The sequence below is a fragment of the Symphodus melops genome, assembly GCF_947650265.1.
Source record: "Symphodus melops genome assembly, chromosome: 1".
NCBI classification, from domain to species: domain Eukaryota; kingdom Metazoa; phylum Chordata; class Actinopteri; order Labriformes; family Labridae; genus Symphodus; species Symphodus melops.
Window position 1 is genome coordinate 13,046,768 of NC_136691.1, and position 17,013 is coordinate 13,063,780.

The 17,013-nt window shown below is 39.8% G+C and overlaps 1 protein-coding gene across 3 annotated transcripts in view; it reads right to left on the bottom strand.

The window, feature by feature from the left end:
* The window catches only part of itsn2a (intersectin 2a), a 35,079-nt gene that overhangs the window by 13,810 nt on the left and 4,256 nt on the right, over nucleotides 1–17,013 (bottom strand). For 2 of the 3 annotated variants that reach the window (XM_079351578.1, XM_079351577.1), the window contains exons 2-18: nucleotides 15,806–15,877; nucleotides 10,176–10,268; nucleotides 9,988–10,051; nucleotides 9,415–9,587; nucleotides 9,077–9,298; nucleotides 7,420–7,513; nucleotides 5,135–5,277; nucleotides 4,814–4,877; nucleotides 3,747–3,884; nucleotides 3,533–3,639; nucleotides 3,182–3,444; nucleotides 2,950–3,099; nucleotides 2,731–2,871; nucleotides 2,541–2,628; nucleotides 2,299–2,438; nucleotides 913–993; nucleotides 81–220 (exon numbers count right to left, since the gene is read on the bottom strand). In XM_079351578.1, the coding sequence (XP_079207704.1) occupies nucleotides 81–220; nucleotides 913–993; nucleotides 2,299–2,438; nucleotides 2,541–2,628; nucleotides 2,731–2,871; nucleotides 2,950–3,099; nucleotides 3,182–3,444; nucleotides 3,533–3,639; nucleotides 3,747–3,884; nucleotides 4,814–4,877; nucleotides 5,135–5,277; nucleotides 7,420–7,513; nucleotides 9,077–9,298; nucleotides 9,415–9,587; nucleotides 9,988–10,051; nucleotides 10,176–10,268; nucleotides 15,806–15,812 (2,108 nt within the window). In that variant the 5' untranslated portion in view covers nucleotides 15,813–15,877. The remainder of the gene's footprint in view (nucleotides 1–80; nucleotides 221–912; nucleotides 994–2,298; nucleotides 2,439–2,540; nucleotides 2,629–2,730; nucleotides 2,872–2,949; nucleotides 3,100–3,181; nucleotides 3,445–3,532; nucleotides 3,640–3,746; nucleotides 3,885–4,813; nucleotides 4,878–5,134; nucleotides 5,278–7,419; nucleotides 7,514–9,076; nucleotides 9,299–9,414; nucleotides 9,588–9,987; nucleotides 10,052–10,175; nucleotides 10,269–15,805; nucleotides 15,878–17,013) is intronic. The other variant, XM_079351579.1, reaches the window with a different exon arrangement.

The following is a 17,013-nucleotide window of genomic DNA, read 5'->3' on the forward strand; positions in this document are numbered from 1 at the left end:
GGGAAGTAAAGGCAACTTTTAGGAGTGATCTTGAGCAGAAAAGCACAGCACAGAGAAAACGCGTTTTATTATACACTCACCTGGCTGCCTCCTCTTCCTCTCTCCTCTTTCTTTGCATCTCTTCCTCCCTGCGTTTCTGCAGCTCTCTCAGTTTCTCCTCTTTGACTCTGTACAGGTCATCCAGGACAGCCTGCTGCCGCACCTGCTTCTCCCTCAGCTCCTGATGCAGTCACATTATATGCAATGCATTATAGAAATAGAAGAGACATGAGAATCAAGTAGTTTAAAAATACAGAAACAGCCACAAGGCACTCAACAAATGCAGTCTTTGAGTCTGCTCCTACAACAAAGTAGTCTAAGCAGTACAGTTTACAGTTACACAACTCTATACTGTATACAGTTTACAATTGGCTATAAAAGAGTTTTATTCAATTTATAGAAAGGTGTAAGTGTGTTTTTAGATCTAATCTTCATTTGTACTGTTTGATACAATAGTAGAACAACCATGCAGAACACATGCCTTCATGGAAAAAACAAAGAAACTTGCAGCCATTCTCAGAGACATGCAGATGTGTGTTCAAACCTTCTTATACGTGTGTGTTTTACCCTCAGGGTGCATCCTATTTACACAGAAAATACAGACTAGAACCAATCCCATGGATCGAAACAACAGAAGAAAAACGAAAGGGAAAGATGTGGCACCAAAGTAGAGCTCCATTCAATAATGAGTCAAAAGACAAAAAGTGTAGGGATTAGGGAAGTTATCGAATCATTGTGGGATCAAAAAGAAAAGAAGATTACAGATTGTGGCTTGAGGGGAAAACAACAACAACAACTACACAAAACATAATAAAAAGGGTGATGAGGGAGATTACACAGTGGGTGGTAGAGATCGAGAGCAAGAAAGATAACCTTGATGAAGTGGAAGAGCTGGCTGAGGCACGCCAGCAGAGACAAAAGGCCTCGCAGGACACAGTCATCCAAGTCCCCAAGCTTTTAGAGAAACACGGTGTAATGACAGGGAGAGGAGAGAGGAGGATGGAGAAGGGGATGGACAAAAGGTTTGTTAAAGATAAGTTGGGGAAAAGGGAATAAAAGAATATGTTGAGTAAAAAGGAAAAAAAGAAAAGCCAGACCAGAGTGGAGAAAATGTATGAAAGACATCCAGATGGCAGGAAGCAGAGGAAAACGAAAGAAAAGAAGAAGTAATAAAGTGTTAAAAGCTTTTAAAGGCATTTTGAAGCTGCAGCACCTAGTATCAGATTGTTCATATATCTGTGAGAGGCCACAACATCATTTTCACAGGTAGATTATTGAATTTTCAGGCGAGTGTGTTCATCTGAATCTAAATGTGTGTGTACAATAATGGCTATGTAACAAGGTTTTCTTTGCGTGAGGGCGGAAACCCGAGAAAACGCATGACCAGTCAAAAAGTTTTCAAAACAGCGTTTTTTGAGTAAAACTCTGTGTTTTGTTATTTTCCAATAAAATACTGACTTCTTACATCGCAGTTATTTACTGTATTTTATTGTTGTAATCCATCATATATAGTCAGGGTAGATCACCAAACTGTTTTATTATTTATAATATTCCCAACTTTTATCACTGAAACACGTCAACACATGTTCCCCTAAAAAACCATAGGGTACATAGTTTTTTCTCTTCTGAACAATAAATTATTCTGCTTTCTCAAGACAGTTAGATAAGAATTGTTTCCACTCTCTTGTCTGTGCGTTTAAAGAAAACCAGATAATTAGCTAAGCTAGCATAAATACTGACAGCAGGGAGTAAAAAATAAGCCTGGCTGTAACAAAACTTTTGTTAAAAAAACAAACCTTTGTTATAGCCAATCAATCTTTCAACATATCAAAAGCTCAGTTAAGTCAAGTATAAGTAATGGAAAACATATGATAGTTGTATATGGTAAACAACATGGTAAATATTTGTGTGTATGTTTAGCTAAGCTAATTAACTCCAAGCTAGCAAAGTCTACTTTAAGTACCACCACAAGAGTGGCAATAAATGCCTCTATTGCTTTGTTCCAAAAAAGTGTCACACAGTGAGTTATGGAAGTTAATAGTGTTTTAAATTAACAAGATGATTAGTTTGGATAAGATGAAGACAGTTTGGTAAAAGTGCTTGTTTTGGCTGAAAAAAAAAAAGAAAGACTGAAATTGTAAAGTCGCATTTTGTTTAACAATTATGACTTAAACTCTTTATTCCACTTTGCACATTAGGCTAAGCTTCTCATCTCCCAGCTAGCTTGGCTAACAAAACCTGAATGAAGAGTTCACTGACTTTCAGCTCTTTGTTGTACTCCTCCATCTGGACCAGTTTGTCTGTCGTCTCTCGCTCCAGAGTGTCGAGCTGGTCCTTCAGCCTCCGACAATTTACACCTTTCTCCTCCACGTTCCCAGTCAGAGAGGTCAAAGTCAAGGCTACAGGACAAAGATTGAAGGTCATGAGCAAGGGAGAGAATTCATTGACCAACATTATGTCTCATGTTTCAAATGTTTTATAAGGAGGCTTTGGTCACACACAAGAGATTTTGTTAGAAGTCATGTTTCGTAGCTTCTCGGTCAGCCTCTGCTGTTCTGGGACCAACTGTGAGAGCTTCCTCTGCCAGTCCTAAGGAAAACACAGATGGATACAAACAGGAGTTTTAACAGAAATGGTCTAAGGAATCTCTTAGATGGATCGAAGAAGGTAATGCGACTACATTTCTTTAACCTCAAACTGAAGCTGCAAGTTGTTGATTTCTGTGATGCGTTCATCTCTTTTGTGATTGACAAGATCCACCTCGGCCTTCAGGATCCGCCTCTTGCCCTGAGCATCTCGGAGGCAGTCTGAGATCTGCTTGTGCTTGTTGCCCTGGGAGATGATAAAGATCACACTCCAACCTTTTCTTTAACATTGTAAGTGTTCATATTCATGAGTCTGACGTCTCACCACAGCCTCCAGCTCCAACTCTAGACTCTTCTTTTTCGCCCTGAGTCTTGTGATCTCTTCCTGTTCCCCCTCTTTCCTCCTTCCCAGCTCCTCTCTTTTTGAACGCTCCCAGTCCTCCCTCCGCTGGCGCTCCATCTCATGCTTTGCTGCCTGAAATGTGACAAAACATGGTCACCTCACATGGCATCTGAATATTCGGCATCTCCCAAATCATGTTTCTTGCCCCACTTACCTCCTTTCTCTCCAGCTCCCTCATTCTCTCCTCCTCCCTCTGTCGTTCCATCTCTCTCTGCCTCTCCAAACGCCTCTCCTCTTCCAACCTTCTCCGGTTCTCTTGATCTCTGGCCTCCCTCTCCCGCCTCTCCCTCTCCTCTCTCTCTTCCCTCTCTCTCCTCTCCCTTTCCTTCCTCTGCGCTTCCTCTAGAGCTAACCGCCGTTTCTCCAGTTCGGCGCTGCCTCGTGCAAAGTTCTCCTTAAGCTTGTCCTCAAAAGATACTAAAAGGAGAAGGAGAGAGGTGCAACAGATATGAAGAGCAAAAACTCACATTATTTGAAAACACACATGGTTAAGGTCGTTCCTTACCACTGCTCTTGTTCTTCTGTGCAGGATCTATCTCCACTGTGTCCAACAAAGACTGAGAGATGTAGGGCCCTGTTCCATTTACAAGCTCACTGGACTTGATTCCTCCTCTGAAATTAGAAGGTTGAGGTGCGGATGTTGTACAAACTGTATTATAAGTTCAGAGAGAGAGGGAGAGTGTGTGTGTGTGTGTGTGTGTGTGTGTGTGTAACTATACCTGAGAGAAGGAGGTACCAGGTCTTGAGGCAGTGTGAGGGGAAGAGGTCGACCAGTTTTAGCCATGTCAACCAGGTGCATGGCCAGAATGAACTCATCACCTTGAAGCTGACCATCCTTATCCACATCTGCCAAGGTCCTATTTAAAAACAACACCGCAAGACAAACAGTGAACCAATAATGATGAAATATAGGGGACGGCAGGTTTTAAGTATCATGGTTAGAGTTCCACGCTGTTGGCATCACAGTATGCAGAGAGCTTAACGTAGGAGCCCTGTTGGATGGATGCTGACTGCCTTGCGGCATCTGAGGAAATATTGTTCCCTGAGGTGCAGCAGAACTGATGCTACATACAACAGTATGGTTGGCTCTTCATCTAGGCTTCAAGACGGGTATGCGCCTTTACATTCTGTATATTTAATGTGATTGGACGTTTTCGTGATTTAATGAATGTTAATTTTCAGTTCTTTAAAGAATGAGTGGGAGCAGAGTGTCCTATAGTGAGTGAGTGTATGCAACGGATTGTGTGTGCAAAACTGTAAAAAGACAGCAGGTCTATTTTTGGAATACATAACGACAGGCGCTTGAGAAATGAGTTCAGGGGGCTTGAAGTTGTTGTGGGGAGGGGGTACGATTGACATGCATTAAAGCAGCATAATAGTCATTTTTCTGAGGCAGTGGAACAAGTTCTAAACACTGACAAATTATCACCTCATTAAGTGTTTATGGGAAATGAGTTAGAAAACGGTTGCATGTTTAAACATCTTGCAGAAGGAGAGAAACATTATCGGTAATTGGCAGTCACGTTTCCAGGCAGCTAGCTCAAAAATCCAACACAGTGTGATTTTAGCTGCTTTTTTAGATCCCACCGGATTAGGATGGAAATATTTGGCTTTGTAGCTGCTAAATGTTAGTAGTTAGCCTGGTAGTGGCTAACTACTGCAGGGCTTTGGAAGGTTTAGAAGAGCAGTTTTTGTCGAATGCTTTTGTCTGTTTTGATTTTAAAGAGGTTTGAAATGTGTTAACCCGCCCCATCATGCATAAATGGGTGCAAACCCTTATACTCACCAGATCGTGGCGAGCTGAGTTTGGGTCAGATTAGATGCCATCAGAGCATTTCTAACCTGGGGCCCTGCAAAGACAAAAAAATAAATAAATCACATCAGAAACAACAGCTGAACTGCTTCTTCCACCATCTCAGGTGGACGTGTGTGAGTTTGTGTGTATTTGGTGTATGTGTGCCTGTGTGTGTGACCGAGAGAGTGTTATGTCAGAGCAGCCATGCAGCACTGAGAATCTAATGTTTGTTTATGCTGAGATGTGTGTGTGTGTGTGTGTGTGTGTGTGTGTGTGTGTGTGTGTGTGTGTGTGTGTGTTTGTTTAACGTACCTGACAAGTAGCCACTCATGAGCTTGTCCAACGTGTTAAACTGCTGACGATACTTGAGTCTTGCGGCCTGCGGCACGGCCCAGTCACTTGCTCCTGTCTTGGGAGAGTTACTGGCCAACGATGTTGTGGAAGAAGAATTTGAACTACAAATAAAGAGAAAAAGTGAGGCACCAGTGTACACCAACATATCACCTAAGGGCAAAATTACAAAATAATATTATGTGGCCACTCTTGTCTTTTTTCCCTTATATTCAAGCCATGACTTAAAACCACTAATTGCCTGGAGGCTCCCTGGTGTTATCGCTCCGTTCTTAATTAGCTGTAGAGGAAGCTAGTGCAAACCAAGACAATGACTTTCTGAAACGAGACAGGAACATACCCTCAGGCAATGCTAATCAGACTTTCTGTTTTTATTAAATAAACAATAGCAAGGCAGCAAGAATAGCATGAAAGGATCATCTTGGAGGATAATGTATATCCGAAAAGAATGCATTTCTTTTGGGTTATTCTAGACAAAAGGAGACTTAAAACACTCCCGAATAAAAAAAGAAAAAAGGTTTGAGGGAAACAAGAGGCGATAAAGAACAGGATCCTCCATCTGCAAGGAGCCTTATTTCTTAGGTGTGTATATTTGAGTTTGGAGGGATTTAAATCTTTGCCATGGGTCTGGAAACAAAAACAGTGTCTAGCATTATGTTAAGAAGTAGTCACAACCAGAGGTTAAAGGTGATTTTAAGGCTAGGTGTTTGACTTTACTACTGCCTTTATTATTGCTTGTTGTACCACCTACACCTGAGGGCACGACTTTTTGTGTGCAGCTCTGCGTCACACAAAACAATTCAAAATGAAATCAGACACTACCCCAGTCCTTTTCCCAAACAAGACAAAACCTTGTACAAGGGATCGAGGATATAAGATAGCACCATTGTTGTATTTTAAAGGGAATCTGGCTTCTGCTGAAACTGGAAAACTTTTGAATGGAAAACTGAACAAAAACTTCCCAGACTCCGGTGTCAACTCAAAATAAAAGAAAAAACACTCTAGTTTCTTCTCTGTTGCAATCTCATGACATAACACTGCAGTAATAGTTGCAGGCAGCAATAACGTACTTTGTAAAAAAACAAAACAAAAAAAAATCACAAAAGACATTTTATATTTTTTCAGATTCTGACTATGTCTTATGGAACTTTTTTTTTGCTTATAACAGAATGGTTAGCAATAAATAGAAAACTGAAATAGGAAGGAATGGTTCACAGAATACAATAGTGCATATATTTTCTTTAGCGTTGTTGGATCTTATCCTATTAAACAAACTTAAATTATAATAAATAAACATCACTTAGTTATGCTATCAGCACTAAAAGATGTAGAGGAGCAGCTGTGTTTAAGCTAACTGTTAATATTGACTTTTAAACACTTTCTAATTGACAATGCAAACATGGTGACGTTAAGCACTGCAGGTACTGTACTTATCACACACACTGTATTAGCTTAGCTTGTTAACATGCTAGTGTTAATTATTAGCACGACTACAGCTTGATGGGCCATTTAATCATTAAATTGAACTGACAGCAGGAGGAAAACAGAGGTTGTAAAAATTATACTCTGGGAAGGGGAATTCATATTTGATTTAATGACATTTTATCCTGTAATTCTAAGCATGTCTCATTCAAAATTACCAAAATTAACTTTTAAAATCATCCTCTTGAATATTTGTACAATACATCAGGGAAGTCCTGTGGAACAATGGATGTTGACATGAATTAGACCTGACCCCATGGAAGAAATGAGTCTGCATACCATAGATGGAAACATTACAGTGCAGTTAACTCTTTCTCCAAGAATGTCATTCATTGTCATAACTCCACTCAAGCCCATTTCCTATTGTCCCAACATCTGATTTTAAAAAAGCCCTTCCGGTCTGTCTGTTATCTTAATGCTTCATCTCTGCCCTGCACAAACTCTGCTCTTTTGTAAGCGCTGAACTAAAGGGTTAGTGACATTTCACTTCAACTATTACATAATAAATGGTTTGTATCAGAAATCCTTACATCTCCCATTAAATGTTCATGGAACAGGCTACTGAATTCAACGCATATGATTAAGGAGGAACTGATTTGTTTTCGGAGGACACGTTTTTTTCTCAATCAAAGTAGGAATATTTACATGAAAGGATGCAAATTCAAAATGACTGAAATTCTCTTGGATTTCAGTCCAGGCTATAAAAGGGTTGCTGGCATGTTTTTTGGTTTTGTGTCACAGTATGGGTAAGTGTTCTCTCTTACCTGCTGGATCCAAGGTCGAGGAGGGAGTTTGCATTTGACATGCCAGTGGATGGAGAGAAGGCCATTGGAGAAGAGAAGCCAGAGAGAGGAAGCCCTGCAAATGAGGGTTGGAGAAGATTGATTAACAGTCAAATGTAATTTGACAAATTCAAGGTAATGTAAGAAAACAATGCAGTGCTTTCTAGAGAGCATGTACGTATGCAAATAAATACTGCATGCATGCCTCCTTTTTCTTATGTAATCAACGGTTGCCATAATGCTAACGTGCAGGGTGCAGTTGCCCTTGAAGGCATGTACATCTAATCTTATCTCCTCATACTTTACAGTCACAGCACACAGCTTCAGCAACAAGGTTATTGACATCTGGATAAAAACAAAGTGTTCCCACATGACTGCAACCCTGAGCTTTAAGTTTGCCACTATAAAGAGCTGTGGTCCTGGTATACTGCATTTCAAGCAGAAAGAGGAGAGTAAAGATGGAGGGAGAGACAACGATAAAGAGATTTCCCTCTCCCCTTATAAAGATCATCAGACTCCTCATTTTACTGCATACAGTTTTACTTAAAGAGGCAGAGGGAGGTTAAAGGGAGCAGGTGGGTAATGAGGATGAAGCCAAAAAAACTGACTTAAGTGTGTACATTATATAAAATATGTGCACTGCTGTTGACTGTTAGTTATCCAATAGGTACTGCATTAAAGACTTATTTAGTCAGTGAATAAAGATTAAGATGCACACACTGAGACTTCCGGACTTGACACTGCAAGTGATAAGACCACTGGGAGGAGATAATGTTCAGCCTTTTCAGATTGCAGATGGTATCCACTCCATATTACTGTAAGCTACAGTACTGTTATTTATAAGACCTTCATAACAACCCCTGATACACCTGGATTTGGTTTACATCATCTATTCCTACATGGTTTCTGCCTTTCCTCAGCTCTGAAATCAGTTAAATCCGACATTGTCTCAATGGAAAGAGGTCTATAGGCATTTAGGAACATTTAAATGCAAAGAGGCATCTGTAGTATTGTCCAACCTAAGTCACCTCTACAATCTCCGTGATGTGATATTTGTTTGAGCTAGCTATTCTATGTAAAGCCTTCAAAATCTTCCATGCTAACATAATTTTTAATTTGATTAAGTGTCAAATATATGTCAGCACGATACTCTTGCTGTATCAGTTGGTTAAGTAAGTTAGCCACATCAAGCAGTAAATTACAGATTTAAGAAAACCGTATCTCTTTGTAAGCACCAGTTTGTGTTGTGAGCCGTTTTAATGTGGCGATGTAAATACTCCACTTGGTAAACAATTTTTTATTTGATTATGTTTGATGCAATTAATTTGAATTTACAAAGAGCATGTGCAGCTGGGTCCAAAAGCCTTGGTTGAACTTTGAGTTATTCACACAGAATAGCTTAATTGGCCCAAAACACAACATCCCTGACCACAATTACATTCCTCATTTCATAAACCTGCAGCTGTATGCGTTTTCTCAACAATATGTTAAATATGGACCATTTTTATATTTGTTGTTCAGAGTATTATTTATGAACACTATATTCTACATTGGATCTCATTATAGTTTCAACGTCAAGTTTACATGAGATGGAGCCAATCCACTTATCTAAAGATCTATCTTCCCCTGCAGGACCAACCTGCATTGTTGGGAACAAGGGGTGGGGTGAGGAGGTTGACATTGACATTGGTCAGTCCAGAGTTTCCGAGGGAGGAGATGAGGGGCAGAGTCATTGGAGTATGCATCAGGGGTTGCACAGAGAACATGGGGGGGTTAGCCGGCATTGGTGTTAGAATGGGCATGGCTGACATAGTTGACATGGATGACAGACCCATTGACAGGTTTGGCATTGAACCCATCCCTGTAGGGAGGAAACAAACAGGGGAACATGAAAAGACGACAGGACCAACTTTAATGGGGGTCACAATGTTGTAGAAAGGGTTCGAATTTAGTGGTTTGGGATTTTTTTTTTTTTACCAAAGCGAGCTGTTGAAGGCATGATAGAAGAGTTGGAGACAGGAGACTGCCACATAATAATTGGCAGAGAGGAGGGTAAGTTCCGCCCCTGAAGTTTGATTTTGATGAGCTTCATTGCAATAGAGAACTCCAGTCTGTCCATCTTTCCATCGCTGTCCATGTCAGCTAAGTTCCTAACAGAGGAAGAGAGCAAACAATGGTATAATAGGATTTATTTACAGCATACCAAGAATTATTTCTTTTTTGGAGACAAAAGAAAAGGAGGAGTCACTCAGGGGACAACACTCTTTTGGGACTGAATTCCAGTAGCAGTATTCACACAAACACCAGGACACACACTTGTACACACTGTGTGTTCTAATTACAGTAAACAAACACTTTTATCACACAGTTTACTAGGTGGGGCAGGCTGTGCAGGAAGTGAATGTTCAACAGGAAGATCAAAACAGGCAAAAAAGGTCCAAACTAACTCTAAACCAAAAAAAAGGGTTGGTCCTGCTGACCTACTTAAGTCTGGGTTGTCTTACACACCATTAATCATGAAGATTATCTCAAATGTTTGTTTGTTCTTACCAGATCTCAGCCAGGACCGAAGGGGGCAGACCAGACTGGAGGAAGAATTTCCGGGCTTGTTCCCCTGGAGACACACAGAAATAAAAACATTGGGCTTAACAGAAATAGGCATTTGAAACAGCTGAACAAAAGTTGACATTAATAGATGCTCGTCATAAACATGAATTCAGTGTGCTTGTTGCGTCTACCTGAGACATAGCCGAGGACGGGGGCGAGGGTGTCAAATTGCTTGTCATGTTTCCCCCTCTCCTCTGGAGTGATGGCCCACACACTGGCTCCGCCTAAACCAAACAAAGAGGAAAACTTTATTTTGACACCTAACCATTCTCTCTCACTATTCTTGTTTCAATATCAAAGGCATACACCTGAGGCAGATTAAAATAAGACTTTATTTCATTTATGCATGCTTCTGCAGCCCAAAGTCGTAAACTAACAGCATAGTATATGTATGCTAAAATGAAACAGTGCCACTAAAACAGTGGTCGCACATCCAGTCTGGTTTTTAAGCTGTTAGGTACATTAATGATTTTAGCTAACGGCTAACATAACAAGCTAAAATGCTCATATGACAGTGATAGGTGCATGCTGCAGTTTAGCAGAAACAAGTTGAATCTGAACCCTCTAACAATATTAGCTTAGCATGATGGCCTTCAAAAAAATGCACAGCACCTTTACTTAGTATTTCTTACTAACTACTTGGTACGGCAGGGGCAACGATGTCATGTTCAAAAATGGAAATTTAAAATCATGATGATGGCAGCACTAGATAATCTGGTGAAAACAACTTCCACATTGTAAAATAAGAAGGAAATTATTTATTTTTCATGCTTTAAGTGAGGCGACACACATCACACAATTACAGTTACTGGTACAGCTACCAGCTACATAAACAGAATACCAGCTACACTGAACACAAAGCGTTCCTAAATATGACACCATATGCAGCAGCATAGTGAAACTCCCCAGAGCAGAAATGCTAATAGCAAATTCCGTGTCTTTTTCCAACTTAACCCTCCAGTATGCATAATTTCCACCCAAAAAGGAGCTTTGCCTCTCAGATGAAAACACGCATAAGAAATGCTGGACAATGATTAATGTATAAAATGCCAAGTCAGCTTTTTCACACTGCTCCGCTCTTGCATATCTCAAGGTAAGTTCAGGGTTAGCGATGAATTAAATATGGTTTCAAATATTTAGAGTGAGGGGTATGAAACCACATTTTTTTCTTAATTTCTTACATACATCTTAAATAGAGATGGATGACAGATTATCATTAGAGCTGATAATCACTTAATCATGAGGGAAATCCACTAATCAAACTAATTATAAGACGATCAAGACTTATTTATAACCATCAAATTTACTTTTTTTTCCCCAAGAATTGAGAGCTCTGAAGCCATTTGTTAGAGAACTGATTGACTGTATGGACACAGATGGATCTCCCCATATGTCAGCAATATAATGATAGAGATGCAGATAAGGAGACAATAACAGATAATGAGTCCAGACTGCAGAGATAGGGAAGAGGAGTGATGCACAAGAGCTATATCTGGATAATGGACGTGTTTGAAAACTGCGGAGTACATTCAGACCAAAGAAACAGATTGCTTGATGTAAAAAGGGCGGTTGTGACAGGTTAAAGATGGAAAACCACTTGGGAAAAAGAGGGCAAACTTTGTCTTTGAGTTTTTATGTAGCTCACTACAGTTCTCATCTAAGCAGCCACAGACAAGCCTCCTTGATGACTGTAGCTGTTACCATAGCAATCAGAGAAGCAAGCTCAAATGAAGTGTTTACACAGATTTTTTCCCATCAGTTAAGAGTTGAATCAAGATTACATGCTTAGTTTGTCGACAACTTATTAAAGTTATGAGAAAGCTCATTAGGATTTTAAAGTGTAATTACCCAAGATAACGTACTGTATACAAAATGATTTCAGCTAATACTGTTCCAAAATCAAACTCTCATTAAGGGGCCATGGTTTAAGAGCTGGACAGACTGAGATCAAAGTTGTTATTTTGCCTTATTTTTGTATTTCTCATTTGATCTACACAGTCAGCTATTCTAGCTCGGATCCTTATCCGATGATGTAAGTATCAGGATATCATAAAGGATGTAGCTTCTTAACTTTTCATCTGAACATGGATTCTATTTTCATTAACCGTATACAATATATGATAGAGATGTAACATGTTTCAAAGTAGGAATGAAGTCATAGAACTAAGGAGAAGAAACATGATTGTGACATAGTGTGGCATTGTGACTTGAATTTCCCTCGGGATCAATAAAGTATCTATCTATCTATCTATCTAGTAGCTGTGATGTTGTAATTTTGCAATATAAACTTGTCTGGGCTATTATGGTTGTGTGTCTTCATAGAGCTGGTATCTAGGGTGTAATTTATTCACCAGCTTCAGGAAATACCAGCCTGCCCATGATGGAACCTCCTCCCTGAAGCTAACCCAAACACAGGACTGAATCCTGTCGACCACAGCACACAGATATTATACACAAATCCCTGAAGGAAGACACAAAGCTACAGCACTGCAGACCATTTTATGGAACCAGAATATAAAATGTGAAATCTAAAGTTTGGAATTGAACAACTTTCACCAATCAATGAACACATTTTATCAAAAACTGCCAAATGTTTGGCTCAGATAGCGATCGATTAGCTGAAAATGAAAACATGAAAAAATGAAAAATGCAATCTACCTCACCCTACCTTAAACAACCATAGCTACACCTGTTCAGGTAAATGCTTTCTCACAGAGCAGCTTGCAGTGCCCTGGCCTACTTTTTGCCATTGCCAGCGAAATGCTGCCATAAAAAATGGGTGAAAGTAATTAATCTCACACAGAGATGTGAGTATTTTTCACATTGTTTCCTTGGCTTTGACAGACCTCATTTAGACGCCATTGTAAGTGAGAAACAGAGGCGACATTTAGCACAGTGCCACTGGGACATGATGCTAGCATGGTCACATCAACAGGCCTATCAGTTAATTTGGTGTTTTTATAGTAAGGCCTGAATGCTCTGTGAGTGAGTGGGGCACTGTATAGCTTCTTATAAAGAAGTGTCCATAGCTGTCTTGGCTTGACTTTTGTGTTGGAAACACCCAATACAGAGGTGTAAGATATGCACATTTGTAGCACTAATCATTTAGTCTTTTTGAGTACCGTATTTTAAACTAGGTTTGAAATCTTGGACTGAAAACTAGCCTCATGAAGTCCATGGTTGTAGGAAAAGAACATGCTTTTTAAACTTACCCTAAACCCTAACCTAGCGTTTATGGTAATATGAGGCTTGAGTCCAAGTATTGTTAGCTTCGTTGCTCAAAACTTCCAGAGAAACAGCCAGCCTTCTGCCTAAGGGTACGCTACCTTTAAAAGCACCATTTACAACATTATAATTCATTTGTTTGGTTATTCAAAATATAATATAAAACAACAATATGTGTGCTTTTAAGATTTTGTGTGTTGTTGTATTTGTCCTTTAAGACCCTACGTTAGTTATTTTCTCATTTTCTTGGGCAGTGGCTACCGCTCCAAGCCTTGATGCTAAAGAGCTTAGCCAGCTGTCTTAGCTAGCCTGGCTGTAGATGATGATTACAGAAGATTGCTACAATTCAATTGTTATGTTATTATCAACGAGAAAGAAAATGTGCTCCTTTTTAATTTCAAATTGTTTCATTTGTAATTGTAGCTTTTGAAATCTATTGCTAACTAGCATTCTTGAATGGACAAACAGTAGCGTACGAGCAACACAACACAACATTTAGACACTTGTATTTTTGTCTGAATTATTTTTTTTAAAACATTTGATGCTTTTTTGTATAATTATACTAATTTCCATATATGTTTTTGTCTGCTTTTCAAATTCTGCACAGAGGTAGTCTGTAGTAGGAGTAGTTGGTGAACACTTAAAGGCCTACAGCAGCTTTACTGCCCTTATAGTAATAAGATAAGATATTCCATTTCCTATCGTTATATATTAAGTGGAAAAGATGATCTTACTTGAAAAAAGTGGAAAAGGCTAATTCCCTCAATTGTTGAATAGTTTCGTGTGCAGCTTCTGGTGCTAACCAGAATGCAGCTTCACAGATCATTTTGAGACTTGTATGTTTGTCTGAATGGATAAAGTTAAATCGTCAGTGTTCACCTTTTCAATTAACCGTTTGTTTGTGACTTGTGTTTTTGTCTGTTTTTGGGAGCTGCAAAATGTTCCCTCGACTATGTTAGCATGGGAATGAAATAACTGTCTGTTTTCCTCTATCTTGTCAATAATATCTTATCTAGATCCAGTCTTCTTGTCTCTCGTCTATTTCTTTGAACATTTTGACTCTTCCAGTCCACCACTGTACACTGTACAACTTGTCATGTAAGATGATAATAAAATGAAGGTAAGATCTCTTGGCCCTTGCCATTATAAAGATAATCTATCACTCCAACAACAGAGAAAACCTTCATTATACACTCATGGAATAGCTCCAACAACCATTACTTGTCTCTGCTTGTGCAGAATGTACACCGACTTTACCACAGTTCCTCTTCTGAAACACAAAGACTTTCTCCCTTCTGTGGTATTACTTTTAATTTGTCAGCCTGTGTGCTGTTGTCTTGGTGCTGTTCAGTCTTCAGGAGATGCTGGCCTCTTGAGTCAAACCTCCAGACAATTAGCTCAGGGCTGCTTGGGGAAACCACATCACTGCTTTCATAACTATTTACATATCAAACATCAGCTGGGAAGGATGTTACAGATATATGTCACTGATATATAGTCTCCGCACACCTCACACTGAATAATGCACACACACTGCACACACACACAATCCTCTCCTTCTCTGACAGAGTCCCACTATTTCGGAAGTTCACACACTAATGACTTTACAATTACCTCATTCCAAAGCAGAGTTCATGAGTGCAATGAAAGCGCATACATACGGTTTCCATAAAGAAACTCATCACACACTGATGAAGTGTTTCTGAATGACTTTCTCTCACACTTTCATTTTCTTTATGCTTAATAAAAGGAATGCAGATAGCGTTGTCAAGCTGTGGGGTTTGCCACTTGGTTGAACTGCAGGATTAGTCATCTAGAAAAGATGCACCAACAGACACACGAAAACACACAAACACAAACACACAGACTTTCTCGGAGGCATTTCCCCACGAGGCCCCGAGGCAGCGGCAACAGATCAAAGGCTGGAAACAAGAGGATTACACAAACATACACACACTGCTGTGCAACTCTGTCCATACCAAGGACAAAATAGATGCAACATTTTCGAGAGCGAGGACAGTTAAAACACAGACACACAAAACTGTGAACCAAATCCGACCCGGGCTGTGAAAACAGTGAATCATTTGCTTACTATTTAATACAAAATAATTGCAGATATTCATTGAAGAATACAACACATAACTGGCAAGTCTTAAGGTATCAAAGGCACGTTCAGCCAAAGACTGATCACTTTTCTGAACACACATTAATATAGCATTTACATGATTTGAGGGTTCAATTTAAAGTCACACGTAAAAAAAAAAAAAAAAAAAACGAGCTTAAGAGCATTCTAAACACCTCTCAGTCTGGCAGGATGATGACCAGAGGGAAAGTTTAAAGATGGCACGACAGAACTGCTGCTTATGGTTCATCTCTCTATATACATTTTTTTTTCTTTCTTTTGCTTTCTCCCTCATTTTTTCTCTTCAACTTACTTTCCCTCCAATAAAAGCACATTTGCTTCCAGAAGACAATCACATCAAGAGCAAACACACACACAAGCCCGTATGGGGGGAAAAAAATGGATTGTTCTTACCATTCATGGCTGCAGGTGTAGAGCTTGGGCAGAGAGGGGAGTCCTCTACTCAGCTGGTTTGCTCTCAGACATCTGCAGAAAAAGAGAGAGAGTGGGAGATGAGAGTGGGATTGTGTGTGTGTGCGTGTGTGTGTGTGTCAAGGAGCAGCGCGTACTGTATAAGTGAGGAACCCGAGCGCGCCTGTGTCAAATACAAGGAGAATGAACGGATCTACATGCAGCCCAAGAGCAATAAAAAAATCCCATCTCCGTTTTAACAAAGCAAGGATGGCACACTGAACAGCTAGCGTGGTGAGGGAGGACAGAGGAGGGGGGGGGGGATGACAGAGAGGGAAAGAGCGAGGCAAGAAAAGAGAGAGAGAGAGAGAGAAGATAAGGCGTAAAGAAAGAAGAGCAGAGATACAGACGATGAAAACAGAAAGAAGAAGGAAAAAGACAGACAGGGAAATTGACGGTGGTCCTGAAGGAAGGAGGCATTTATCATTGTCCGCTCAGATCACAGATGGCGGCTAGAGCCAGCGAGCCAAATCTTTATTTCTTTCTGCAGAGTAAATATGTTTGACATTTAGCTTTTGGTGCAATTTCTATTAATAAGGCATGGTCCCTGCTGGTAAAATAAAATATTCATCTTAATATAAATATAGAGAGGGACAAGAATATTTGATCTAAATAGGAATACCATGTTTTTGTGAAAAAGAAAGAAAAAGAAATGTATACCTCATTAAATAAAGCACTTAATGAATATGATCATGAATGAATATAGGATCATGGATATGTATCTTATCTGGAACCAAAACTCCTATTATAAACAAGGAAAACGTATACAGAGAATGGGTTCAAATATTTGAATGAGAATGAGTGAGAATTATTTACCTATTGGAAACTTGCCTCGTTCTCCTAATATCTACTTTTCAAATTACAACAACAATATATTATTTGTCCCTTAAGAGGCACAGCATTTTCACAAGTTTGTTTCTTCAGGTTGCGTCCCACTTACACATAAAGATCTGTATTGAGTGCTGTTAGCGTTCACAGTTCTTTGGCCTGCAGGGAGCCCAGCCCACCTGATGAGATTCCTCTGTGGGGTCTGTGTCTGAGTCCCAGGAGGTAGAGGGGACAGGTGAGCTCTAATGGGTAAATTGGAAAATGAGCCCTGCATGATCGCTTGTAGACTCCACACTCATGCAGAGCACACTCTGCCACGCAAA